The sequence below is a fragment of the Lutra lutra genome, chromosome 10, assembly GCF_902655055.1.
Source record: "Lutra lutra chromosome 10, mLutLut1.2, whole genome shotgun sequence".
Taxonomy (NCBI): Eukaryota; Metazoa; Chordata; class Mammalia; order Carnivora; family Mustelidae; genus Lutra; species Lutra lutra.
In genome coordinates this window covers 16,915,465-16,943,410 of record NC_062287.1, presented here as the reverse complement: position 1 = coordinate 16,943,410, position 27,946 = coordinate 16,915,465, and the positions used below count along the sequence as shown (strand labels likewise).

Sequence of the window (27,946 nt, the reverse complement as noted above, 5' to 3'; positions counted from 1 at the left end):
GCTCTGTCTGAGCACTCGCCAGGTGTCACGCACAGGGTGGCGTGGATGATGAGATGTCAGCCCCCTTAATTCTCACTGTGGCCCACGCAAGCTGGAAGACAGCCCCCACAGACCTGATCCTGTGCAGAGGTCCTGTAAGCCCCCTGCAGCTTCGGGGCAGAGGGTCTCCAGTCCCCAGGGTCCCTGGTCCTCCCAGGGTCAGAGAGGCAGCAGTGCCCAGTGGAAGGAGCACTGGCTGTATCCACTTTCCTTGGGAAAGTTCCAGCATTTCTCAGAGCTTCGCTTTCCTCCTCTAGAAAATGGGACTATTAATAGCACCTGTTTTACGGGGTGGCTGGGTGGAGAACATGAGCCGAGGACTCATACCGCACATAGAAATAGTGTCAGGCACATAGAGGCAAGTCACTGCTAGGCGTTTACGATCTTCCTCTCCTATGGTTTACTGTATGCTCACTCACCATCTACAATGCTAATTTAAGTCCCCCATGAAGGGGCTGAAGAAAGGATAGACTCAGCTGAATGAATTTTAAGGAGGGGTTAGTAATTAAGACAACAGACCTCCCTCTCCCTGTCTAAACCTATTTGTTCAACTTGGGTGAAGAAGTTTTCCAAAGCATTTACAAATACGGTAATTGGGTAATAAATTATCCCATTGATAGGAATAGCCAATATCGTTGAAAAACAACAGCACTCTGCCTTGTCACCAATAAGGGGTAAGTTTAAAAGACCATTCTGTATTACCCTGTTTTCCTCCTGAAAACACCATTTCTCGTATTTTGACATGTGAGTGTTGAATTGGATGAATTCCTGGGGGGCAGGGGGCCGTGAACCCTGCCCTCGCTTCTCAGACATTCCACCACATTGCATACGGTTACAAACCACCCTGTTGAAGACAGGCTTTCTGTGTTCACCAGTCTCTCATATGGAATGCCCGAGTTAGGACTCAGTCTCCTGCAGCTTTTCTCTGCTTCTGAAATTCAAAATGGAAAACTCAGCTGCCTCCAACTGCGCCCGCCCCCCATCCCCACCCACATACCTTCTTTAAAGTATAATTTTTTCTCTTATTTTAGCATTTCTTTTTTTTCCCCTAGTCACTATCAGCATCTATCTCCCCAGGAGCTCTCTTTCGGATCTTTACCCCCGTCCTGAAATACCAAGGTCAGGGGAGGTCTAACTGACCCTCATGCATCCCAGTCTCAGCCCTGTTGGCAGGCAGCTGGCCTAGGCAGGGATGGGGCCCAAGGCCGAGGGTGAAGCAGGACAGACTCTGCTCTGAGTGCCTTGGATAGAGCTCCCCATTACTATATATAAAGGAGGCAACCCATGTCTGTGCAGAACTTTGAGGAGGCGAGAGGAAAGTATTGTTGGTGGAGAGGCAGAAGAATAAGAAAAAATGGTCTTCGCATCCCAAAGAGTCTTCCTTTTCAAAACCGTTTCCCCATCCTGCACCGTTTTTAGCTCTACAGGTCTAAACTTGATAGAGGCAGGGGCACTGTCTTCCTCCCAGGAAAGAAAGGGGCTTCCCAGCACAATTCCTTTTCCTTACCATGAGTGACAAAAATTGAGACCTGTCATTTAATGTGAGTATTCATGACATTAGCCTCCTCTAAAAACAGTTCTAGTCTATGATTTCCCTGTGCACAGCAGCTAGGAGCAATGGTTCTGGCACCCACTATGCCCTGACCCCCATCCCAGCCGCCCAGGGAGTAGTTCAACCACCATGACCTGGCTACAGGAAAAGAGAGGCCTCCTTACTGTAAGTCTCAAGAGGAAGCAGGCGGTCTCTTGGTCTCTTTCCCAGCAGCATTCCCCACCCCGCACCATATCTAGCTCCCTAGGTCCAAAGCCTGGTTTTCTGATTTAGGTGAAGGCAAGCTCTCTGGCTCCACGGTGCTGACCCCAATGAATCCAGAGTAGCTCTGGGGACTTATCCAGATCCTGACTTTTTTATAAGCATGTTTATTTCATTGAAGTCACCAGAGGCCAATTAGTTTGGACAGTGACTCCCGCTGGCCTCATCCCTACAACCTCTCACTCAGGGACCAAGCCTGGCTGAAATGGTATTGGCACCTTTCCCTCCCTTTCCCTACTTCCTCCCACCCTTCCCCCACTAGCTACATGAATCCAGTTGTGTGGAATGCAAACCAGCCATGGGAGCCTTAAACTACAACCCTGTTTCTGGGTTTTCGTCGACATTCCCCCCTTTTTCAGTGCAGAAAGGGAGTTTATTTTCTGAGGTCCCCACTGTGCATTTAGCATCCATCTGTAAGCTTTTCATACAGCTAGGCCTAGAAGAGATTTGCTGTCCTTAATGAGATGGAGATGGGAAAATGGACCGAGGCAGCCTGGCCAAAGACCACTAGTGGTTTCTCCGCCCCATCTTTTCCTATTATGATGTGCTCAGTGCAGGCGAATTATACCAGTACATAACACACCAGTACAGTATATGAGTCGACAGCATGAGCTTTGGGGTGAGAAGGTCGAATCCTGAGTTTGCCACTGAGATTGCATGACCTTAGGCAAGTTATTTAACTCCTCTGAGTCTCTGTTTCTCCCTGACTAATTGGGTTATTAAGGAGAATAAACGAGATAATGTTGATAAAGTGTTTAGCACTGGGCTTGGCTCAGAACAAGCCATTAATATAACACCACCACCACTTGGCATGCATACAATGTGGTATGCTTTCAATTACCTAATTTGATCCTCTGGATGTTTCTGGAGCATAAAGGGTATAGGCAGCGGCATTATCAAAGCATCATCAGGGGGAAACTAAGAACCAGGTGGAAAAGCAAATTGCTCCAAGGTCACACCAGCGTTTAAGGACAGAGCAAGGCTTGAATCCAGGGGCTCTAATTCTTTTTTCTCATGCTTTTGACATTCTGCTATGTTTCATAAACACAAAGACCGATACATGACATATATGAATCCAACACTACAGCATGCTTAGAGAAAACACGTAAATTGCCAGCACCATGATGGGCCCATGAGGTTCTAGAACAAAGTAACTATCTGACTAACTCACTCTTCCCCCATTAGTCCTTTCTTAAAAGTGTATTGTGCCCTTGCTGAGTCCAAATGCCATCAGTGGTGCTCTGTGCTCTATGTACGTGATCTTATTTCATCTCTAGAGCAACACATGAAATAAAGGGTATTATTCCCATTTTATGGATAGGGAAATGGAGGCTCTGGGAGGTTGTGTATCTTGTTTCAGAGATCAAACTCAATTCCAAATGCATATGTATCCTGAGAGGGCTCTGCTCCGTGGACTTCTACGGAGTTGGACTCCGGCCCGCCCGCAGACACCAGGTACCACCGGGAGAGAGGGACAGGGGAGGACTCACAGCAGGACGTATAATTCCTCCAGCCAGTCACGGCAATCCCCTGAGTCTGGCAGGTGCTGGCGTAGTTCTGCAGCCAGCTGCAGGCGGTCTGCACGGCGCCCCCATCGATGCAGGAGTCAAACAGGCAGTTCTTATAGAAGAAGGTGGGGTTCACTTTGCTGTGACACTTGGCGAAGCCGGCGTTCTGGTTGGGGATCAGGCTGCACAGCTGTTGCACCTTAGAGAACCCTTCCACCTTGGAGCAGGAAGGGCAGCGGTCCCCGCAGCCAACCTGGCAGAAGGTGTCCCTCTGCACCCAGCTCTGCCCAAACTCATTGACGCTGGAAGCAAGCAGACCCATGGGCATCTCCAGATCATCTTCGGGGTCGCTGTTATAGCGGCCACACAGGCCCACCGTGCTGTTCTGCATACTCCTGGGGACCGTGACCGACAGGAAGCTCTTCCAGTCATACACGACCTTGAGGCCGAACTCCGTCTCCACCACCACGTGGAAGCCAAAGGAAAAGATATTTATTTTCCCGTGTCCCAGCTTCAGGGGCAGATATAAGCGTTCATTGTTGACCTACAGGAGAGAGAGGGTTGCAGTAGAGAAATGAGGTGGGCCCAGAGAACCCCCACCTCTCCGAACGATCCGGCGGGAGAGCCGCAGCCCCAGAGGGAGGTTAGAATAGGTTGAACGTAATCTTGGCAAGTAGTGTCATTCATGTCAGTCAACTATTATTATTAGGATCTGAGCAGACTTAAATGACTATCCTCTGTGCACAAATACACCTACTTATTTCGATGCCTTCTGTTTACATAGCATTATTTCCCCCAGGAGTTCAAACTATTTTCTCCAAAGCAATGAGAGGGGAATAAGAGTTCAATTAAAGTTTAGACTAAAATACCAAACTGTAGAACTCCAGTGTTCCTATTTCCAGCTGTACTGTGGATTGGTTTTACGTAAACCCCAACTTATTCATTCCTTTGGGATTTTTTTTCCCCCGGAGGAATGATTTGACTTTGCTGTCCCTCCTACCTGGAACGCCATTCTTCACCCATCAACCGCCCTCCCGCCCCCAGACCCTGCTCAGATGTCGCCTTTTCTATAAAGCAAGACTGTTGGAGCCTGTGGTGAGAATTAATCACTCCCTCATCCGGGCAATCAGAATGTTATTTATATTTGTGCTCTTGTTCACCTTCGGCCAAGATCAAGCCTGTGTGGCCCCGCTGTTGAAGCACCATCACAATCCGCCTTACATCATGGTCAGTTGTCTACATTTCTGTCTCGCCTACAAGATCATGAGCAACTTGAGGGCAGGAACCACACTTTCTTGATCTTTATATCCATCTTTCTCCTCGTTCCCCGCCGGGTGCCCAGCGCAATGCCTCACACTGAGACGGCCCTTGACACATGTTTCCTCTCATATATTTTTTATTTGTAAAACAAGGAAATCCCTTAACATATAACCCCGGAACTGCATTGCCCTTGCACTGCCCTATTTTGATTCAGATGAGCCAAATCCTATAGCCCTTGGCTGGGTGGGTACATGACGGAAAATAAGACTACTATGTGGGCCAGGAGGGCAGGTTGTCTTCTTCAGAGAGGCAGGTGGATGCTCCGCTGGGGGTGTTCTAACACTGCTCCCTGACCAGAAACGCCTTCCCTTCTGACCTTAATCTCCCCACCTTATCCAACACCCCCCAACCACACTGCTACTGCTGTGGTTCTGGCCCTCACCACCTTTACCCTGACTACTGAGTATTCTCCCACCTGGTCTACCTGCTCTGATACTGCCCTTCTCCTCCCTTCACTCACTGCTGCCACTCCAGCATCTTTTAACGCAATTAAAAGCCATTAACCCAATACTTCAAACCCTCTCTATAGCTTGAGTCAAATGTCTCATACACTCAGCAGATCCCAAAGAGGGTTCTCCAGGGCCTGTCCCCATATCTCTCAGACCCAACTCACTTACTTGCCCTAGTCTAGCAATACCCAACACTTTGCCATTCCCCAGATGGACCAGCTTGTGACGGTCTTTTGCTGCATGCCATTTCCTTTGCTGAAAGTGTGATGGTTCTTTCTGGATCCTACCCGGGGCCCTCATCCTCCATCACTGTTGACTGTGGGCAGTGGTCTTGGCCGATTGGAAGCCCGGAAGGTTATGACTCTACTCCATTGCCCCCTTCCACCCCAAGGGTAGCCCTTGGCCAATGACCGACCCATACAGGGGACCAGGGGACCAACTCTGTGTGAAGGTCATGTGCCAGAGCTCCTGGAGGCCCAGGCTGAAGCTGGTCTCCAGCTCAGACTACATCCTTGCTGAACTCTCTTCCTCTGGGGCTTCTCTCACTTTCCCAAGAATCCCCAACTCAGATTCTGCCTCTAGGGAACCCAACCTAACCCAGCAATGATGCCCTTCCCCTTGTCCTCCCTCTCTATGGGGCAATGTTCACCCTTCACGTTGCAAGTTGACTATCTCCTCTTCTATGAATATTTGTCTAGGAAGAATTTATTTATTCATTTGGCACCACTGTGTGCCAGGCACTGTGTTAAATGCTGGAATAAAGCACAGGGCCCTTCCCCTAGTCACTCACAGGCACGTGGCAGAGAGAAGTCCATAAATCAATACTAATAACATCACCTGATAAAAGCAATGATAAAGATAAACAGAGGCACAGGCACCAGGTTCAGCCTGGGGACAGCACCAGGCATGCCTGCAAGAGATGATACACACACACCTGGTCCTAAAGGATGAGTAGTGTTGGCCAGTCAAGGAGGGATGAGATGAAGAACAAGGAATCCCAAGAAAAGGGCACAGCCCAAGTACAGGTCAACTAAAGAGATAAGCAGGGAGAACCGCAGCAAGTTAGTGCTGTTAGAGCATAACAATGTGGCCTTGGGAATAGTGAAGATGGGGACGTGGGGAGGGCCTGCCTCATGGAAGGCCTTGTATGCAGTGTCATACATGACAGAGGCCAAGAGATCACACCTGACAAAGACCTGCTCATTTTGCAGAAAAGAAGTCACTGGTGACCTTCATAAGAGAACATGAGTAGAGCGAGGAGACCAGAAGTCAGATGGCACAGTTCAACAACAAATTGGAGATATGGAAGCAGATCTTCCAGGAAGATCTGTCTCCCCAGGAACCTGGAAAGGAAGGGGAGGAGAGGGACTGAGTTGAAGCTGGCAGTGAATGCGCATCAAGGTTTGCTTTAGAATGAACATGTTTATGGGTTGAAGAGAAGGACCTAACACAGGAGGGAGAGAAGAGGGCAGACAAGCAAGATCCCTGAGAGGGCAAAATAGAGAGGGACTGGTGGCGAGTGGCCATGGAGGGGAGGGGATGTCTCATTCTGTGCACCCGAAAGGGAGGAGGTGAAGACGATGGCAGACTGGTCATTTCAGGAGTGCGGGAGGGCAGAGCAGGAGAGAGGCTGTGCCTGGGGAGCACAGATTTCTCAACCAGGAGCCCCGGAGGTGGCAATGTGGGTTCTGTGCAGACACAGGGGATGTGGATGTCAAGGTCACAGAGGGAAGTGGAGGCTGAGGGGACTCCCGCCTGCCTGGAAGACCCACACCAGTAAACTAAAAGCTGTACATCCAAATGCTTCTGTGTACCAGCCTGCTTTTCCTCTTGAGTTTCCTTGCATTCTGTATCCTTGGTTATGGGGTGCCAAGCAGGAGCCCAGACCTTGCAGGGAGGCAATAGGACCAGATTCAAGCCAAAGAGCTTACAGATTCTGTCGTGTCCAGGAGCGCCCCGAGAAAGGAACCCCCTCCAACTCAGAAGGGCAGGCTCGGCTTCTCTCTGCCTTTGAAGCCCATGTATGCCACCTCCATCCCAGCTCCACTGTTTTGTCTCTGTGAGGGACAAATGGAGAGAATGAGGAAGCAGAGGGAGAGGAGACACCAAAAGGGAGAGGCTGGTATGGAGGCAGAACATGATGGAGGGACCAGGAAGGTATGGAGAGAAAGAGAACAGGGCGTGGGGATGAGTGTCAGGACATGTGTTGCAAATACCTAAGTGTTAGGAATAAGACCACATACCAGATTTTTAGCAGAGACCTTTCCTTTATGCAACTGGCCCTGATGCTTGTGTATAGCTTCTCCAGCTGTCCTGAGGTCCCCTCACCCCACAAAGAAAACACTTTGTTTCCTTTTCCTAGAATGCTTTTATCTCATTCTTGGCCTGGTTGACATAATCTTTTAAGGCTTAGCTCTGGGTTACCTCTTCCAGAAAGCCTTCTCTGAGGCCCCCGAGGCTGGAGGAGGCAACCTGTGTGCTCATGACCCTCCACATGGCACATTTTTGGAGCATTTTCCATGACATCCCCATAACCTGCTAACACGTCTATCTCCGCCACAAGACTCTGAGTTCTCTTGGGACAGAGGTCACTTCTGATTCATTCTTCTTGCCCCAGAGCTTGGCACAGAATGGGCCTCAATATAAGCCCATCAAACTAACCTAAGCTGGGGTGATGTTCAACCCTTCACTCTTCTCTCGTGGCCACAGGATGGCCAGTAAGTGACTAAAGACTCTGGCTGTGAGGATCCTGACAGCCTTCCCCTTGTCCTAGACCATGAAGCACCTGGTTGTGCTGAAGCCCAGCGGCCACGGCAGGGGAGAGCAAGTGTCTGCGGAGCTCTGGCTGTGGCTGGCTGAGATGTGGGCTGCCGCGGTGCCCTTAAGAGTGACTCGCCTTCCGCTGCTTACCCCTGTAAACCTCACTGGGATAGCATGTTTATTTCTAGCATCCCTTGTCTTAGTGGTTTCCCTACATCCTTCAGTACTTCTTAGTGCAAGGCAAGGTCAGAAGCATAAAGGGACCCTGCAGCCTAAGGAAACTCTTCCATGGCCCCTCTACTTCTGGGAGTGCCAGCTGTGACCTGGGGGGCCCTGCTGTGTTTCCCCCAACACTTCATTGCATGCTGTCATTGTGATGGTCATTATTCTTCTCTCGGGGAGAGATGGTGACTAATAATAACATCACGGGAAAAACAAATGCAAATCATTGAACAAGCAGATCCTGTAATGCATATTAATAATTCAAAGTAAATGCTAAATCTATCCCTCAGGCCCCCAAAGAAAAGAACCTTCAAGTATCCTGAACTCTAGCTTCATGTCAGAGATTTGCAAGCCGTACACGGTTTGCAGCTTGAGCACTTAGGACTTCTGGGTGACTTAGAAAGACGGACTCTGGGAGTACCTGGGTGGCTGAGTAGGCTGACTGCTGAGTTCAGCTCAGGTCATGATCCAGGGGTCCTGAGATCAAGCCCTGGGTTGGGCTCCCTGCTGAGCCTGGATCTGCTTCTCCTCCTTATGCCCATCCCCCTTGCTCATGCTCTCATGCTCTCTCTCTTTCCCTTTGTCTCTAAGACTGATGATTCACAGACCTGTCCCTGAAGCAAATGATACCTTATACTTAATTAAAAAAATAAAATCTAGAAAGAAAGAAAAAAAGGAGGGAGGAAGGAAGACAGACAGACATACCCTGGTTAGCATTCTCCTCTCCACGCCTTTAATCAATTCCTCCTTGGTGCCCATTACTCGCTCCCTCTTGTGGGTTGAACTGTGTAACTCCCACAAAAGACAGGCTGAAGTCTTAACCCCCACGACCACCCTGATACCTGTAAAGGTGACCTTATTTGAAAATAGGGTCTTTGCAGGTGCATCACGTCAAGATGAGGTCATACTGGATGGGGGCGGGTGCCATATCCAAAGACTGGCGTCCTTAAAGGGGGAGCACGACTCGGCCCAGGAAACAGAAGGCGCAGAGGGAAGAAGGCCACGTGAAGACGAGGCAGGGACTGCAGTGATGCTGTCACAGGCCAACGATCGCCTACAACCGCCAGAAGCTAGGAGCTGATTTTGGATTCTTAGCCTCCAGAACTGGGAGAGAATAACGTTCTGTTGCTCAAAACTACCTAGTCTGTGATATGTTGTGATGGCAGCCCCAGGAAATGAATACTGCCTTCCCTCTCCGTCCCTTTACAGGGGAAGAAGCAAGCAGTGTGGTGCCCGTGGCTCATGCCTTTAGCCATGAATACATCCCATGAGACCAGGGCAGGACACGTGCCGGGAAGGTGAGCTGACCCATCAGGGCCTTGGCCCGACAGCAGGAAGCAAGGGAGGGAGACACGCAGGGAAAGCAGGGAATCAGCCACTACGGGAGAGAACAGGGACAGCACAAAAGAGAGGAAGTGTTCGCAAGGCCCTAGTGATCTCCCTGTGAAAATAACTGGGTCAGAAAACAGCATATGAGTCTCAGAGGTCCATACACCTAAATGCCCAAGAGTGTGTAACACAAGGCAGAAAATGCAGTCTCATGATACACTGCATGAGACAGGACCTATGAGCAAATGATACTTTTAAAAGAAAAAAAAAAAACTCTAAAAGGTAGAATGGTGGGTGTTGAATGTCAAGGAGATAAGGAACTGCATGAAAATGTAGTTTTCTAAGGGTAGAAATGGATCAGATGAGGAGCGAAGACTCACACGACGCAAGCCACACGGACAAGATGGCCCGCGGGTTTGTTTTAACATGTATGATGGGAGAATGGAGTCGAGCGCTGTTCCTGCAACAGGCAGCCTCGACTGTCGGGACATATGGGGAGTTTTATGTGGCTCCAGGCCAGGCTTCTGATGTCTTCCTATCTTGCCTCCGCAGCAGCTTCATCCCACAGGTTGATGAGGACGTGGCCAGCAGCAAAATGAAGGTCCTGGGGACCGTAGGAGAGGGGGGCTGCTATGTCGTCTCATTCATCCACTTGACAAATGTGTTGAGTGTCCTGACTACAGAGCGCTGGATAGTCATTTCACATACGGAAGAATTAGGCAGAGGTCCTGCCCTCAAGAAGCCCAGGACAAGTACTGAGCGAGTCAGACATGAGCACCTCCCACCCCAGAATGGAAATACGATTCATGCGGCCATGGCTACATGGGCCAACAGTTCTGGGAAGCGCCGAGGGAAGCAGTCAGGCTTTGCATATCATATCCAAGGAAGGGAAGAGGAATAGGCCTGGCGAGTCCCTGCCTTAGATGCCAAGAAGGCACATTTTTGGATAAACGTGAAAGGGCAAGCAGTTAGGAATCTTCTGTCAGAGAAGGCGGGTGAGGAGATTCTAAGGAAGGAAAGAGATCTGGAGAGCTGCTCAGGGAACTCCCCAGTAAGAGCTCAGCATTTTTCAGAGAATGTATCCAAGGTGAAATAGGAGACCCCCTTAGAGATAAATTGCGCCACAGATCAGTGAGGATCGTGCTAAGAGGCTCACACCCCGTATCAGCTCCTCCAAAATGCCGGAACAGGGCCGCTGGCTGGTTCATCAGCACTCCTGAGGGTTTCCGCTCAGAGCGAGACCAGGGAGAAGGAGGGGCTGGGTCTGTTGTGGGAGCTGATGTCCTCAGACTGGACGATGAGCACACAGAGCTCCTCCAGCCCTATCCGCGCCTATCTTCATCAAGGGAGCGGAGGGTAGAAAGAGGGCGCCGAGGTGCAAGTAGGAAGATTGTAGGAGGCTGCTGAAGGCTCCAGATGTGTACAAGACTCCTAAACTCCAGGATCTCATGGGGGCCAACGGGGAGACAGGAGGAGGTGGGAAGGAAGCCAGAGCAGGGGACTCTTATCCTGGGCTCCATAAAGGGAAGGAGATGGATGGGGCAGCAGTACCACTGACAGACGTCTAAGCCCTGCTAGGCACGTGTTCTCTTTTACAGATGGAGTGACTGCCCAAGGACACACAGCAGTAGCCCAGCTGGGATTTGAAGCTAGGTCTATGCTCTCTCCAACATGCTCTGCTACATTAGGAGGATACAATTTCTGTTCCTAACTCGATGCTTTGAGCAGAATATTTTTCTCTCTGAGGCTCAGTGTCCTTATCTACAAGATAAAGCAATAGAAAATCTCTAGGACCCCTCTCCGCTCTAATAGCCTGTGCTTTTCCATGGATTCTAGGCTAGCCCAATTCAGCTGGAGCCTGGCCTGCTGACCCCAAACCCCCACGCTCACATCCCAGCTCCTTTCCTGCTGTCTGGCCTTGACTACTCACCAGCACCGTGTGCTTGTAGGCCCTGTGAATCACAATGCTGTAGCCAAACACGGTCACATCCACCTGCTTGACCCACAAGGCCAGGGATGGGTCACGGTCCTCATTCTTGGCTGTGACGACAAACTTGGGGAAAGTGTCTGAACTTGGCCTGCTTCCTGTGGTGCAGAGGACAAGGGGGCAGCTGGTCTGGAAGTCAAAGGGGTAGCCATCAAAGGTCAGGTAGTGGCCGTAGCCCGAGACGATGCAGGAGGCGTCAGTACGAGGCTGACAGTAGTAGAGGCCTCCCTCCTCCATGCAGTACTCATCCCCCTTGCACGGGATGTTCTCACAGTGGACACTGTTGTCTGTGCCGTTGCAATAGCAGAAGATCTGGCAGTCCACGTCCACCCAGAAGGTCTCATTGGTGGCAAGCTGGTGGCCCTCAAAGTTGCAGCCACACTCGCTGCGGGTGACACACTGGCTGCCTTGCAGGGCGTAGCCCTCGTCACACTGACAGCCCTCAGAGCAGCTGTCCACACAGATGGGGCCCAGGACCAGCGTCTCACAGGTCTCCATGCACGTCATACACTCTTCGAAATGGCTGTTCTCCGGGCATTCCAGAGCTGAGGGTGGCCAAGGAGAAGACAGGCTTGAGCAAGGGACAGGGGTGAAGAGAGAGTGTGTATGCACTCACTAGCTGCTTGTGGTGTGTATGTGTGGTGTGTATGTGTTCCTGCTGCATGGGAATGAGGTGTGCTTAGCACTACTGTCATCCTCATTTGGGGAGCTCACAGGCTCAGTGAACCCTACATGTGCTCATGTGTTCCTGGGGCACTTAGCTCTCTGTGGAGAAGAGTCCAAGACTATGAGCCTTAGTGAGCACCTACTACATCCCAGGCGTCATTGTAGACAGTTTGGTGTAACTTTACTCAACAGCCTGGGAGGTAAGCAAAGTCTTCTCATCTCCGTTTTACAGATGAGAAACTCAAGTCCAATGACTTAATCCAGCCTGTAAGTACCAGAGAGATTCGAATCTGGATGTCCCAACACTAAGTCCCCTGACTTGAGGACTCGGGAGGGAGAATGTCCTGGAAAGAACCAGTGCTTTGGGTCCAGAGAGATGGATATCGTCTCTGAGTTCAGTTTCTTCTTTTATTAAATAAAGATGATAATTATCTAGCACAGTCATTCTGGGGATTAATGACTGAATATATGAGGTCCATAGTAGAAACTCAATAAATAGAAAACCTTTCCCCTATTCACACTTCCTTCTATTAGGATATACTTTATGAAGGCATTTTTACTCTACAAATTGGCTTTCTCTTTGTCTCTCCTGTCACCCTCCTGGTGCCCTCGGGCCTTTTCTACCTCCTTACTGCCTTTTGCCCCTGGTCCCTCCCACCTTCTCTGCTCACATTCTCTCCCCAGTCTGGACGGACCTCACAAAGCCAAATCCTACACTTCTGTCAAGGTTCATTTGATATTGCACTTTGGCCCGGAAGCCTTCCTTGATAGATCAAGTCTCTGGGTTACAAAGGACAGCATATATTATGCTAACAGCACACGCTGCTCACCATGGATTTCAGGGTCGTCTTCCCATTTCTTTTTATTATTTCAGCCTGCCAAAATTTGCCCTGGGCAGGGCATGGATGAATCCAGGAGCCAGAAAGAAATCTACCTAGAAGTCTGTGTAGTCCAAAGATCTGCGAAGGTCCCCACCATCCCCTGGGACAATAGGTACCAATTCTTTAGAACTTTCTTTAGCTTTTATGCATACTCTCACTCCTTAATAATGCTTTACAACCCAAGGACAGAGAGGACACTACAGAGAAATAAATTGCATGGCAGTAATAGCTCTGCCCACAAGTACAACTCAACAGAACCTAGTTCTGCACTAGGTTCTGAGAGCCAATCTTTTTTCCTCTGGGCTAAAGGACTATCTCTACTCCCGTTGACTACAATACCATACGGCTTTGGAGTTGAAGGCTAGTTCAGCACTGATTAAATATGCCCGTATAGAGGGATTTTCACATTTGTCTCTAAATTATGAATGTTATAACATTGACTGCAAGTTTATGGTGATAGCAAATAACATGACTTATTTAAATGGCTCTCACTTGATGACTTATTGTGTTGTCTGAATTTTTCTGAAAGTCTGGAACATTCAGACGTGAAGTAATAAAACTTCCTCTATCCTCTGAAATGCCTCTGTGAAATTATTTAATTGGGCAGCCTGGCTCTGCCAACAGGAGGGCTGGTTCAAAACACAGAAGTGGTGGTTGTCCCTAGCTGGGCCCAGAGAAGATTGTGTTCCTGATTTGCAGCTGTTACTCAGCCCAATCCCCAGCCTGCAAGACCCTGACCAGATTAACCCCTTAGGACCCAAGTCTTCCTTAATCAAACATGTACACTCTGGTCCTGTGAGACCCTTGGCTGCTTTTGTCCCCATGTCTCTCTCTCTAAAAAAGGCACCAAAAAGAACTTCCTCCAGCTCTGCAGAGGAGGGGTGGTAAGAAGCTATTCTGGGCAGCCATCACACCCAGGAAAAGAGGGAATCATCCCCATTCCACCACACTTCACACCGACTATGGCACCAAAGTGTGCTCTGTGCACGACAAAAGCAATCCAGAAACATGGTCTACAGGGCAGAGTTCATAGTCTGAAAGGGCAGTGGACCTGACAGGGCAACAAAATGGATTTGGTAGTGGGCAGGCTCAGTAATGCTGTACCGTGAACAAACTGCAACCAAAAAGCAGAGACCAGGAGAGGGACAGAGATCATAGTAGATAAGCTGCCCAGAAGACCAGAGAGGATGTGCAGGTAGAGTAAAAAAGAAGGTTTTGGGAACGTATTACAAGGTCCCAAGAGATGTGGTGGTCAGGAAAGACCTTGGAGTGTCTCTCCCTGTAGGTGACATATGAATGCTCCCAGAACTCCAGCTTTAGGATGCACAGTGTCTGCTAGTCATCCCTCCCTGCTGTGGTTAAGGGTCACCAAGAATATCATCACCTTCTCTGAGATGACAACCACCAAACCATTCACATGCTTCTTGGGCTCCAAAAGCTCAGAACCCAGAGATGTAAACAGACAAGCCTATGTGTATGTATGTTGTGTGTATGTGTGTGTGTGTGTGTGTGTGTGTGTGTTCTTAGCTCTAAGATGTTTCTGTTGAAAGGGTTTAGTGGCAAAGCAAGAATACCCCCATAGCAATAGATAAGTCTCACTCAGATCTTGGTTTCTTTTTTTTTTTTTTAAGATTTTATTTATTTATTTGACAGAGAGATCACAAGCAGGCAGAGAGGCAGGCAGAGAGAGGAGGAAGCAGGCTCCCTGCTGAGCAGAGAGCCCCATGTGGGGCTCGATCCCAGGACTCCGAGATCATGACCTGAGCCGAAGGCAGCGGCTTAACCCACTGAGCCACCCAGGTGCCCCCAGATCTTGGTTTCTAAGAACAGTCCCCACCTGGGGAAATTAGGGCTTCTTGGAGTAATGGCTGATTCTAGTCTGGGGCAGGGGAGGTTACAGGACAAATGTGGAGCATCTTGTTGTACCAGAAAGTGAGAAAGTGACCAAGGCATGCCCAAAGGACAAAAGTATCTTGAAGGGCTCCCACAGGCCAAATCTGGAATAATTTTAACACCAAAGTCATGAACGAAGGTAAATTGAAATATAAATAATTGAAAAAATTGGAATGTGTGTGTCCATATTGATAAGATAGATGATTGACACTTAGGTTGCTATGTGTTCTTCCATAGCCGAGTGGATAAAGAAGTTGTGATATATATACCTACAATAGAATATTACTCAACCAACAAGAAAGAACGAAATCTTGCCATTTGCAATGATGGAGATGGAGCTAGAGTGTATTATGCTAAGAGAAATAAGTCAGTCAGAGAAAGACAAATACCATATAATTTCACTCCTAGAATTTAAGAAACAAAACAGATGAATAAACAAAAGAAAAAAGAAACAAACAGAAAAAAACAAACTCCAGAATACAGAGAACAAATGGGTGGTTGCCAGAGGAGGATAAGAGGAGGGATGAAATAGATAAAGGGGATTAGAAATATACTTATAGTGATGAGAACTGAGAAATATATAGAATTGTTGAATCATAGTGTACACCTAAAACTCCTATAACACCATATGTTAATTATACTTCAATAAAAAGATGATTGAGAGAAGATGGGTAGGTAGATGGATGGATGGATGGATGGATGGATGAATGGATAGATGGGTGGATAAATGGATAGATGGGTGGATAAATGGATAGATGGGTGGATAAATGGATGGATGGATGGATGGATGGATGGATGGATGGATAAATGGATTGACGGATGGATAGATGGATAGATGGATGGATGGATGGATGGATGGATGGATAAATGGATGGATGGATGAATGAATAAGAGATGGATAACAGGCAGACACATGGAAAAAAGGGAAGCCTCTTACTTATAGTAGAATGACATCTACACTTTGGTAAATAAGTGAACAGAGTGCTGGATCTAGAAGCCATCAGCTTGTAATCATCATGCTAAAAAGACTGAAACAAGCAAAGATCATCAATGGGCACTAAATAGAGGTGGAGGATTTTGATATCAGCCTACAGTTAGTATTTTGCCCCATTTGCTTTATCATCTCCTCTCACACTTTCTCTGCAGGATACTTACATGGTCTTAAAGTGTCTCCCCACTGGTAGCTGATTTGTGGTAAGAGAACAACGACAATGTGACCACGGACTGGAGACATTGGATAACGCCTGACCAGGGGACCAGCGTGCCCATCTCCACTGAGAGTCTGGACAGAAAGCATGTGCTTCATGTGACGTGATACCGTGAGGAGTCTGAGAGGGGAGGCATAGCAGAACCTAATCACAAGGAAACATCAGGCCCAAATGGAGAGCCATTCTGTTTTAGAAGGTGGGAGGCTGTATTCTTTAAAAATGATGATAAGTAGAAAGAAAGCTAAGGAATTATTCCAGACTAAAGGAGACTAAAGAGCCTTGATAGTCCTAAAGATAACACGTGATCTTAGACTAGATCTGTATTGAAGGGGGAACGCCATAAAGGACTTCATGAGTTAATTGGCAAAATTGAAATATGGATATTAAATGATCCTATCAGTGTTAAATTTCCTAAGGTCAGTAACTATACTATGGTTCTGTAAATGAGTGTCATTATTCTCAGGAAATACACACTGAAATATTTAGGGGCAAAGGGGTGTGATGTATGTAACTAACTTTCAAACAGAGAGAGCTCAAGAGAAATGGTAAACCAAATGGGACAAAATGCTAACTGTGGGTTAATTTGGGTAATGGGTACAGATATATACAATGTTTCTATAACTTTGCAATTATTTCAAAATAAAGAGTTTTGAGAAATAAACAAACATAGAAGGAGATTATAGTAGAAGAGAGATGAACAGATGTAGAGGATGGAATCCTAATGGTGGCCTTGGTTTGGGTTTGGGGCTGTTGGTGGGAAAGGGATGGGTGCTGAAGCCCAGGTGGGGCGGTCCTTGCTCCGGGCATGGGTCCTGCCTTCTCTGCCACTCCTCCTGCCCTTCTACCTCCCTCCTCCTCCTGGCCTCCCCCATTGCCACGAGTGTTATATGTCAGGGCTTCTCAGCAATTATTCTAATTACTACTAGCACTGCCATGGGCCTGCTGAGAGGGGTCAGATCCTCCGGGGACAAAATGAAAAAACAGCAACGTGGGACTCTCTTCATAACCATTGTCAGGCTCGCCCTAGGGAGCAGCATTAATCTCTACTCCGTGAAAGGCACTCTGACTGATCACCTTCTGTTGAAAGAATGGAGCCGTTCTTTGCCAAGAAAGGAGGCACCGATGGAGCCATCACAAAGGCTTCTAGTCTTTGATATGACGTGTATCCCAGCTAGCTAAAACCCAGAGTCAATAGGATGGCTAATCCTTCCACAATGAAGAGACACCATGTAATCAGAAACAGAAATAAAGGTGAGAAACAGTCTGGTTTGGGGTGAGGAGCCTTCCAAAGGACACGCCAGATGAGGAAGGGATACCCAAGCCTCCAACTGTCCTTGAGCTCAACTCCCTCCCCTCCCAGGTGGCCTCCCGCACCACTGCATCATGGAGCCCCGACTTAGACTTACGGCAGAAGTCATAGGTCCGCCAGGGGCCCACCTCCACGTCGGCGTTCTTGCAAGCACTTGCGTACCGTGCCACAGAGTCACAGAGTTCCGACTCGTTGCCCCCACTCTGGCACAGGCGGAAGAGGCAGGTGCGGTAGTAGGCGGTGACATTGACCACCCCATGGCACTCGAGGAAGGAGCTGTTGGAGGGGTCATTGATGATGCCACACCTGGAGCGGCTCCGATAAAATTTGAGCAGCTCTGAGTCATTGTTGCAAGCCTTCAGCAGGTCCCCACACTCCCCATTGCAGATCTCCTCAAAGGTTGTCCAGCTTTCCAGGAACACTGCCAGGTTGTCTGTGCACTTGCCATTGGGGAGACAGAACTCATCGCTGGCATTTGCGTTAAAGAAGCCACACAGCCCGCCGGTGCAATTGAAGTAGATGGTGGAAAGCCGGATGTACAGGAGACCGACGTCTGAGTACTGGATGGTCACAATACCCTTGGACTCTACCGTCGTACTGTTTTTGTTTCGATAGATTTCCAGCTTCCCCAAAGGATGGAAAAAGGGTAATTCTACCTCCTGACCGTTCAGCTGAAAAACCAAATCACTATCATCAATTCTGGATGCACACAGAGTACCCACAATTTCCTAGGCTATGAAATCAAGACATGGCTCTGCCCTGGGACTCCCCCTTTGAGAAATGTCAAGAAGCTGGCGGGCTATGGAAACCAGGCAGACATACACTAACTGTTTCTTCATGGGCAACTCTGTTTCTTTCTTTTTCGACGCCTCTGATTCAACACACTTGCTGTTTATTTGCATGTACAGAAGACCATACGGTAGCCCAAAACAAAAGTGAGATGTGAGCAAAAGTCGTCTTGTCATATATGCGGCTTCTTCCTTCTGCCTAACAGCTACTTTTCACTGAGGGCACCCTTCCTTCCCCAGCTTTTGGGCTCCTTCCTTCTCTTCCAATTTGACTGTCCCTGTGTCCCAGCCCCTTGGGGGCATGTGGTTTCTATCTAATTGTCTAGTTGTCCATCCACCTATCTACCGTTTACTATTCTTTCAATAAATTAATCTGTGTCGATGGGAATGAAAACAGCCTCTTCATTCTGTGGATGTGTGCTTTCTGATCTCCTGGCACAGGACTGTGTTGACTTCTATTTTCTAAATTAGACTTCCTATGATAGTATGAAGTACATGTAGGACTGGGAGCGGGGAGACCCACCCTCCCATCGTGCCGGCTCTGCCACCACTTAGCTGTGAGATCCCCATCCCCCACTTAGCCCTTTGGGAGCTTCATGTGTAAACAAATAGTGACACGAGATGATTCCTAATGATCTGGATGCCTAATCCATTTTAGACCAGGTCAGAGGGGCAGGAGGTGTCCCTGTGCGTACCATCTGCATTACCCCATAGGGGTTCCCATCTACATGTAGGCGAATGAGTATAGGACAGGGTAAAGAGCACAGACTACGAAGCCAGCCTGCCTGGGCTCAACTGTCACTTTATGGCTCTGTGTTCCTGAGGAAGTTACTTAGCCTCTCTGTGCCTCAGTTGTCTTACAGGTAAAATGTAAATGAGGATGAAAACATATCCCTCATGGGACTAGGTGTGATATTACTTAGAATAGTGCTTGGCACATAGTAAGTGTCTGGCCAGCATCGGCTTTTACAGAGAAAGTGAGTCCTGCTACAGCTATCCCTAATTTGCCAGATTCCAGCCTCACTCAGTTCCACCCTCTGAGACACTGATTTGGTGCTGAACATTAGGAAATAGCCCCTTCGGAGTCATTGCCTTCCCGGAATCCACTCGTGGTCAGAGGCAGAAAGGCATGCCAGAAGACTGTGGCTCCTTCACTTGGCAAGACTCAGCACAAAAGCCACCAGGACACTGGGAGTCTTACCTTGACTTCCGAAGCCCCAACTCCTCCTATCTTGACCTCCTGGTCGGCCACCAGGATACGAAGTCCTCGCAGCCAAGCAGGCCCCGCGTCGGGCTTCTTCTTGTTGATGTCTATTTCTAGATACTCGGGCCGCTCGGGGCAGGTCTTGAGGAGGGTGTAGGAGAACTCGGCGGGGAAGGCATAGGAGGCGCCGTCGAAGGTGTGCAGTACCTGGTTCTGGCTGAGTAGGCACACGGTCTCGCGCTTGGGGAAGCAGCCCTGGTAGCCGTCCTCCACGGCGCACACCTCCCCACCCCGGCAGGTCTTGTTGAAGCAGTAGACGTCCCCACCCTCCTCGCACAGGCACTGCACTGTGCAGTTGGCCGTGGCCCAGAAGAACTCCCCCATGGTGTAGTAGTGGCCATCAAAGTCACAGCCGCACTTGTGCAGTGGGACGCACTGGCTGGTGCTGAGCACAAAGCCTTCGTTACACTCGCAGCCCTCCGTGCATGGTGCGGCACAGTTCTGGGAGGCCGTCAGGTCCGCGCAGGTGTCCGGGCAGCTGCTGGTGCACACGGAGTAGTGACTGAAGCTCGGGCACTGCACCGTGGACACTGACGTGGGGGAGAGGAGAGAGCGCGACAACAGGTGAGTACCCGGGTGCTGACCACAGGGCTCCAGCACCCACAGGGGCCTGCAGGAAGGGCACTCCTCCTGGACCATTTAGCTCCTAGAATGAGGGCCCAGCGGCCACTCATCAGGGAAGAGACCTGAGGTGGTATCTGTAGATACGCGCTCCACTGCTTTGTGATAACCCCTGGGAAACATGATTGAACTGTGAACTTGACTCTTATTTGATCATCTTGGCTGAAGTAAACTTCAAGTTGCTATCCTAACTAGACTAGTTGCATTGTTCAACACTGATATACTATTAGATGATCTACAACCATCAAGATGTTTTAAGATCTTCAACGGAGGGGCATGTAAGTTGAACTGATCTTACACAGCACGGCGCATTCTTAGGAGGAAATAAATCTAACTTGAAGGACAAATAAAGCATGTAACCATGGAAGGAGGCACTAGAAAAACATGAAATTTCTAACAGGGAGCTGCTCGAAATACCTAAGTGACCAAAGAATACTCTGGGACCTTCAAAATAAGACAGAACTTTGGTTATCTGAAAAGAATGTGTGTGCCTGTGCCTCCAGGGACTGGGTTGGAACTACGTGCCTCCTCAAGGCCCTTCTTGCCTTGGAAGCCTCTGGTTCTTATTTTAAGAACATGTGAGTCTACACAAATGTTTGAGTCTGGTTGAATCCAAGATTCAGGGTCTCAGGGGACTGGTACACTAGTCATCTGAATCAACTAGCGTTCATCCCACTAACATGGGGGAGGGGTGGGGAATGTAGAAGATAGGAAAATAGTACCACCAGGTGAAAAAAATAGCTATTACAGGTGATTTAGTTAGGCAATGTGGATGCCCTTAGATTATAAAAGGGTCTTATATTATATCAAAAAAGCCATCTTTAATCTCAATTCAAGTCAGGATTTGGGTGTCCCAGGCATCACACAACCGAGCAACAAGAAAACAGTCTCTTCCTGGTTTGATCAGTTCTCTAAGGACTGAATCTGATACATGACGATTTTGTGAATCCAACCGACACTGACAGGAAAAAAAATTTTCCTTTAGCCTTGAAACTCAAAGAAACTTTGAAACCTTCTCACCTGCATGGGAATCTAAAATGCATGGATATAATGTTCTGGGCAATCCTATGGAGAAAAGCAAGGGCCACGAAAACAAAACAAAACAAAATTCCAAGAAACTGTTACTTTGTTTAGTTTAAAAATTTATACGACCAGGACAAGAGAGTTTAATGGGATAGAAGGAGAAAACAAGATAACTAAATGGTACAAAATGCTTAATGTGAAAGGTAATTCAAAAGAAACTGAATTTCCCCATACTGTTGGGGCTTCTCCTAACCACTTAGCATTTCAGATAAAGGGCTTTCTTTCCTGACAGTCTATGCTCCCCAGCCACAGCGCTTTCCCCACCAGCACCAGGGGGTTGGAGGAAAGCTATGGAGCCAGAGACACAGAACCTAGAGGGATGGACAGTAGAGAAGAAAGAGCCACAGGACAAGTGCTGTCGGTTCCATTTGGGAGGTGAGTTGTTTCCCCCAAGGCTGGTTTGGATTACTCAGAGCAGGATCTGTGTTTACTCAATGGCCACAAAGATCGCGGCCTCCACCTCGGAAAACCCCACCATTTTGCCTAACTCTGGGATAGCCATCCCAGGACAGGGCCTTCCTGTGCCCACGCATTTCCTGCCACGTGATCCGTGTTCCCGGACCATGAGGCTCATCACTGGCTTCTCATTTCCTGGCTATGGTATTGGGTGGGTGGGTGGGTAGGTGGGGAAAGTAAAGACCCTTTGTTCATTCTTCCTAATGTCTGGTTATTTTCACCTCCCCCTCACTCTTGGGCGGTTGGTCTTAACGAGGAGATTTTTGATGGAGCCCAGAAACCCTCTCCCTGGCCCCCTACACCAGTACGGCCTTCCTTTTGGACAGGACACCAGCTTACCACACCCTGTCTGGACTCGCCAGTCTCCGATTGGAATGCCAAGGGCTTGGCACACGAGTGCGTAGGCTTGGATGGCCTGACAGAGGAGCGTCCCGTTGTCCCTCACGCTGCACAGGTCATACACACAGCTGTGCACAAAGGCCGTGGGGTCCACAACGGTGCCACACTCCCACAGGGGGCCGTCCGTCTTGTTGAGGAAGCCACAGTAGTCGGGGCCAAAGAAGAGTGCTTCGGTGACAGCATCACACACGGTGCAGTTGTCCACGCAGCCCGAGTCACACTTCCAGTCGGCGTGGTAGACCCGCCAGCTCTCTCCGAGATCCAGGACGGACATGGCCGGCCTGCCGTCGGGGCGGAGGAAGTCATCTAGCGGGTTTTTATTGTAGTTCCCACAGAGCCCGCAGGTGGAGTTTATATAGGAGCCTGGGATGGAAATGGAGGCGTAGTGCTGGCCGTCAAAGGTCACTAAGAGCCCAAAATCCGTTTCCACGGCAGTAGACATGCCGCTCTGGTAGACTTTCACCGCCCCCAAGTCTAAGGTGACCGGCAAGGAAGTCACTAGGTCATTAACCTGCCAACAACAGTAATAGTAAAAGGCAGGTGAGCAGGTGCCAGGGCAAGGGGTCCAGCTGAGGTTGGGAAAGGGAGGCAAAGCAACTCAGTGCTCCAGAGACAGCGACCCCCCCCCCAGACTGCCTGGGGTTCCCGTAAGCTTGCCTTCCATGAAGGCTGAGGCCTGGGGGAGCCCTCAAAGGCCGGGGGGCATGAGCCAGCGGAGCACAGTGTACTGGAGCCATGATAGACATGCATGGCCATCACCACTCGAGACTCCTCTGGGGACCAGGTGGCTGTGAATCCTTCCTGGCTGGCTCTAGGGCTAGCTTCCAAACTTTTCATGAAAGACTACTTAGCTTGTCTTTCCTGTCCTCTAAATTCATTCCTTGAAGTCTCAGCTGAAGTCCCATATTTCCCATGACCGTGTCACTGCCCACAGCACTGCCTGACCCCTCCTCCCCGCTGAACTGTGGACCATAAACCAGTCCCCACACTGTAGCTTGGAAGCTGCCCTGGTGTTATTCTCTGAATGTTTCACTCTGTCACCTCCTGATGCCGGCGCTACGTCATGTAATCATTCAGCAACAGCCAACAAACTTAAACGCTGCTGGGTACCAAGCACTATGCAGGGCACTGAGAAATAAAGAACAAAGAAAATAATTGTCCCTGCCCCTCGCAGAAGTCTCAGTCTACTGCGGAAGAGAGATACAAATGGATATTTATAATATCCTATTTTAAATGTGCATTCAGGGATCATGCAAAGGGAGAACAGTAAATGAGCCCTATTTCCAGCCTCAGGGGATCACACAAGACTTTCTGAAGGCAGTTCAGCCTGCCCTGGGTCTTTAAAGATGAGCAGAAGTGGCCGAAGGCAGGGGGGAGGCAGGGAATTCCAGGACAAGAGCATGAAGGCAGAGGTTTAGAAACAGCTGTGTGAATGAGGGGGCATTCATGAGGGTGTTACTGGACTGCAAGGGGGAAGGGGTGGCCAGGGATGAGCCTGGACACACGGGCAATGTCCCTGGTCCCTTCATTCCACAGATGGCCATTCAGGCCTTTCTGCCTGTCGAGCTCCGTTCTAAGAGCAGGGGATTAGCAAGGAGTGAAATGGACACAAATCTCTGCCCCACGGAAATTCTATTTTAGTTGAGGGGACCAAGAACAAACAAAAGAAATAAATAAAACGAACGCTAAGGAAGTGCTAGGAAAGAGGTTTTCGACTTGAAATAGGACGGCCAGAGGAGGAGATGTTTGAGATGAGGAAGCAAGCCACACTGTTTTCTGGCGTGAGGGTGGATCCCACAGAGGTGACAGCCAAGCCCTAAGGTGGCGTGTGCCTGGGTGCTCCCGGGACCTCAAGGGGCTGGCATGGCTGGGGCAGGGACAGCAAGGAGAGGGCGGTGGTGGATGATACCAGAGAGATAAGAGCAGCCAGAACAGGGAGACCTTTGTCGGCCATTGTAAAGACGTTGGCCTTGACGCTGGGCAAGATGGGGAGCCAAGAGGCTGTCCAGAGCAAAGAATGACATGATCTGACTTCCGTTTTAGAAGAATTCCTCTGGCCTTCGCACTGGGAATAGACCTCAGAGGGGCCCTTCAAGCCATGTTTTAAAACAAAACAAACTCCACAAAATAAAAAATAAATAAATAAAACAACTTGGATTTCTATTCTGCAGAGAAGGCCCCGAAACGTTTTAAGTAAGGGAACGGCACAGTCAGATTTGCGTGTCAGAAATCCCGCTCTGGCCAGCGTGTCAAGATTAGGAGCAGAGAAGCCAGACAGGGGACGGACGCAAAAGTCCGGGAGAATGAAGCAGGAGGGCCTGAACTCTGTGCAGACATGCGAGGGTGGGACAAGCTCTTGGAGAGTCCACTCTGCAGGACCTGGTGGTTTTTGCAGTAGGGAGAGAGAAGTGGGGGAAGAGTTGAGAGTGTGTCCCACATGTGTGGCTCACATGAGTTGGTGGCTTGAGAAGCCTCCAACAGAGAGAGCTCACTTTCTGCCTTTTTTACACGCACCAGGCCTAGCACTGGTAGACATCACATCTGTGTCCGGGATGGAACGGTTAGCCTAGCCCAGTCCTCGGCAGGACAGCCTATAAGTACATAGTCAATGCCCCGGACCCATACTGATTTCAGGCGCCCAGGAAGGACAAGGGTCTTCACAGCCACCATTGTGCTACTTCCTGAGTTTTCTAGGAAGTGAAGCAGTAGCCTATCCAAACATCACTCCTAAATTTACCCTGGTGGGTGCCGTGTGCAATTGCCTGTCTCTAGAGATGAGTAGGACTAAATGGGGGGGGGACAAAAAAGTAGACTTAAGAATAAGCCACGCTACAGAGAGCAGCAAGTGGAAAGAAAGACCTAGAAATTGACTGATCCATCTTTACCTCCCAGGCAGCAGGTCAGCCAACATGCGCCATTAAAGCCAAACTATAAGGAAGGTCCACTTGCAAGAGCACTGGATGACTTTTATGTACTGTCCATGCTGAGATGGAAATGAAATCTTCCCTAAGGCCGATATAATTGTAAATCCCAAATGTGCCCTCCTCCACTCTCACTCAAGCTCCTGCTCACCAAGGCAGTCTTCTCTATCTTGAAGCAGGAGCCACGGGGTGGCCCATCTCTGGGTACTGCAATAGTCCCCCCCCCCCCGGTTTCTCTGTGTCAAATCTTGTCCCTCCTAGACTGGCTTAAGCCCTAGGCTGACCACAGTTCATACCTTCTTTCCTGGTATAAGCGTTCAGTGCACTCCCATTCACTCCTACATGAAACACAGATTAGAGAGTCACTGTTTGTCCCCCGCAGTGCTCAGAGGAGCAGCTCCTGGGTGATTTCCTCCTTCATTCCTCCAGTCCCAGCTCTCAACTCTCGACTAGCCCGCAGAAGATGAACCTCACCTCTTAGCCTCCCTTATTCTCCCTGTATTCAGGTCATTTCCTCTTTGACAGGATGTTGGTGGGGAAAGAGAAGTAGAGTCGTAGAAGCGTACGGTCTTAGAACTAAAAGGGATTTTGGTGGCAATGGTAGTGTGGGAACCTCCATGCATAATGTGCCTACTGCTTGCCAGTCTTTGTACTAGATCTCCCGCATGTGGCTGTTCCTTTGCATCCTCACGACAAACTTAGAAGGATTTTAGCTTCTTCCCCTTTTGCAGATGTGGAAATTGAGGTTCAGGGCTTGAAGACTGGTAGGTGACAGGGCCAGACTCTCACCAGCTGGGCTCTGAAGTGACTGCTCTCTGCTGGCTAGGTCCCAGGGCTGGGTAGAGGTAGCTAAGTCCAAAGACAGCTCTTGATCTGGCCTCCTAGACACTATCACCCCATTGTACAGATGGAGAAAGTGACACTCAAAGCACACTCAGCTGGCAGTGTTGGCACAGGGACTGAGCAGCTCTGACTCCAGGGTCTGCCTGCTATCTAGCCTTGATGGTGTTTTCATTACAGCATCCTAAACTACTTGGGTTTTTTGGGGGGAGAAATAGGAAAACTGAGAAGCATTAGCTAGAAGGAGACATTTATTATATATGGATTTTAGCTGGCTGCCTTTAGCCCCCACGAGCATATAGAATCCTAAATTGCTTGTTTTGTTATTTGAGACCAAGCCACAGAGGGGAAATTCATATACAGAAATCAGTCCCCAGCTTAAGGAGAAAGGTGCTCTGTACTTTGAAAGAATGGATCTTGCTGGCCATTCCCAGCCTGGTGTGTCTGGGGAAGTGTGTCTGGGGACGTCAGCTGCCTCACAGATGTTTCCTTCTTGCTTCCCATCCCTCCATGCCTGTCCCTACTTCACCCGGGGTGGGGGCTCTGCTGGCCACAGAGCCGCCCTCCCAGCAGAGCAAGTGCGTCCAGAGAAACTTGGAAGCCATTCGGCAAAAGGAAAAGGAAGACATTGTTAGCTCGCAGTTAGAGTCGCATAACCTTTTCTTTCTGAAACATTTACATTCATATCCACATCTCCCTGTCGCTACAGAAAATTGAGGAATCCATGCCCTACGCTTGGATGATGGAAAAGAGCCCCACAAAATTAGCAGAGCTGCTGAGCCTGAAAGAGACGGCAGTGCCCCTTTCCTTCTGAAAAAGAGTCTGACTGTGAGTGAAAAAGAATTTTAATCAAAATGGAAAATAGAAATAAAGCATAAAGCTTTCTTCCTCACCTACAGATACCGTACACATCATCCCCAGAATTCAGGCAAGCAGGGGAATGCTGGAGAACGTTTTTCTAGCTTGAAATAGTAGCATCTGCCTACAAGGATAAGTATCGAGCTCAACAGCATGATAGAAATTTAAAAGGGAGAAACTCCAAACTTCTGTACCCAAACTCGTACCTTGATTTGATATGCAGAGCTGCCCCTAGAGCAACTAACCAAAGAACAAGCACATTGGCACTGCAGCCACAGTAAAAGCTCACTTTTCTAATTATGCCCATGATAAGCGGTGCGGATCTACAACGGGCAGAGCCGGGAAAAGTGGAATTAGGTCCTTGGTCCTGCCTTTTGTTGGGCATGCTGTGTCAATTAAATCTGTAACACAGATTTTAAAAAAGAAACAAATCCCTGCCTTGGCTCCAGTTCCGGTTTGTAATCTCTGTAATGACCTTCATGCCTGGGGATTAAGGACTGCACGGGGGTGGAGCCATCAACCCCTTGTGGTCTTGGCTATTATCGCTGGAATAAATACATGGTTGCAACAAGGTTGGCATGAACATTATGAAAATTGGGGCCTCCACAAATTGAGTAATTGCTAGTGGCTTTTTGCTTTTCCTCCTTTATGGATGCCCCTGCTTGAAATCCAGGTGGACAGGGACAGGAATCATTTGCATCTGCTAAACAGACCAGCAGAGACCCACTTTCTTCGCTCTTATTCCAGGCAGGAGTGGGGATCCTGCGAGAGGGTGTTTGGACAAAGCTTTCCCTGGTCCCCTGCCTCCGCCTCACCAAGCCCACTCCTGGTGCCTGCACATGCCTCTAGAAACACCAGTCGATTTGGAGATTTCTCTAACAAGGAAGCAGCAGCTCTTAGGCAAACAGGATGGGGGATGGGTGAGGATTGTTAATGAGTTACGAGTGTGTACTCCATTTTTGTACCATCTCCTAGGCATGACCCTCTGGCCACCACTATTGCAAGTCAGGTCCATGAGAAATGAGCTTACCTCTCTTCCCTGTTACTTCTGAGCTCAGACATGTGTGCATTTGTGTGTGTGTGTGAGAGAGGCAGAGAAAGTGTGTGTGAGTGTGTGTGTCTGTGTACACCTATGTTTACCAGGTAACTAGGAATACGAATGTACTTTAAGTTATAGAGCAGACAGGCATATCAAGAAGACAGCTTGTGTTGGCTCTTGTACAAATAAAATTTAGCCTTGTAAAAAAGTTTTACAAGATATTTGCAAGAAAAGAAGAGCCATGCATCTCTTTGGAACAAACATCACCCAGCAGAACAAGCAAATCTGAGAAA

General features: G+C 49.0%; 1 protein-coding gene across 2 annotated transcripts in view; it reads right to left on the bottom strand.

Annotated features, from left to right (window-relative positions):
- TECTA (tectorin alpha) overlaps window positions 1-27,946 on the bottom strand; it is a 68,942-nt gene that overhangs the window by 24,854 nt on the left and 16,142 nt on the right. For both annotated transcript variants that reach the window (XM_047692656.1, XM_047692657.1), the window contains 5 exons: window positions 21,936-22,506; window positions 19,374-19,966; window positions 17,482-18,055; window positions 11,371-11,972; window positions 3,343-3,904 (listed from right to left, as the gene is read on the bottom strand). In XM_047692656.1, coding sequence (XP_047548612.1) covers window positions 3,343-3,904; window positions 11,371-11,972; window positions 17,482-18,055; window positions 19,374-19,966; window positions 21,936-22,506 — 2,902 coding nt within the window. The remainder of the gene's footprint in view (window positions 1-3,342; window positions 3,905-11,370; window positions 11,973-17,481; window positions 18,056-19,373; window positions 19,967-21,935; window positions 22,507-27,946) is intronic.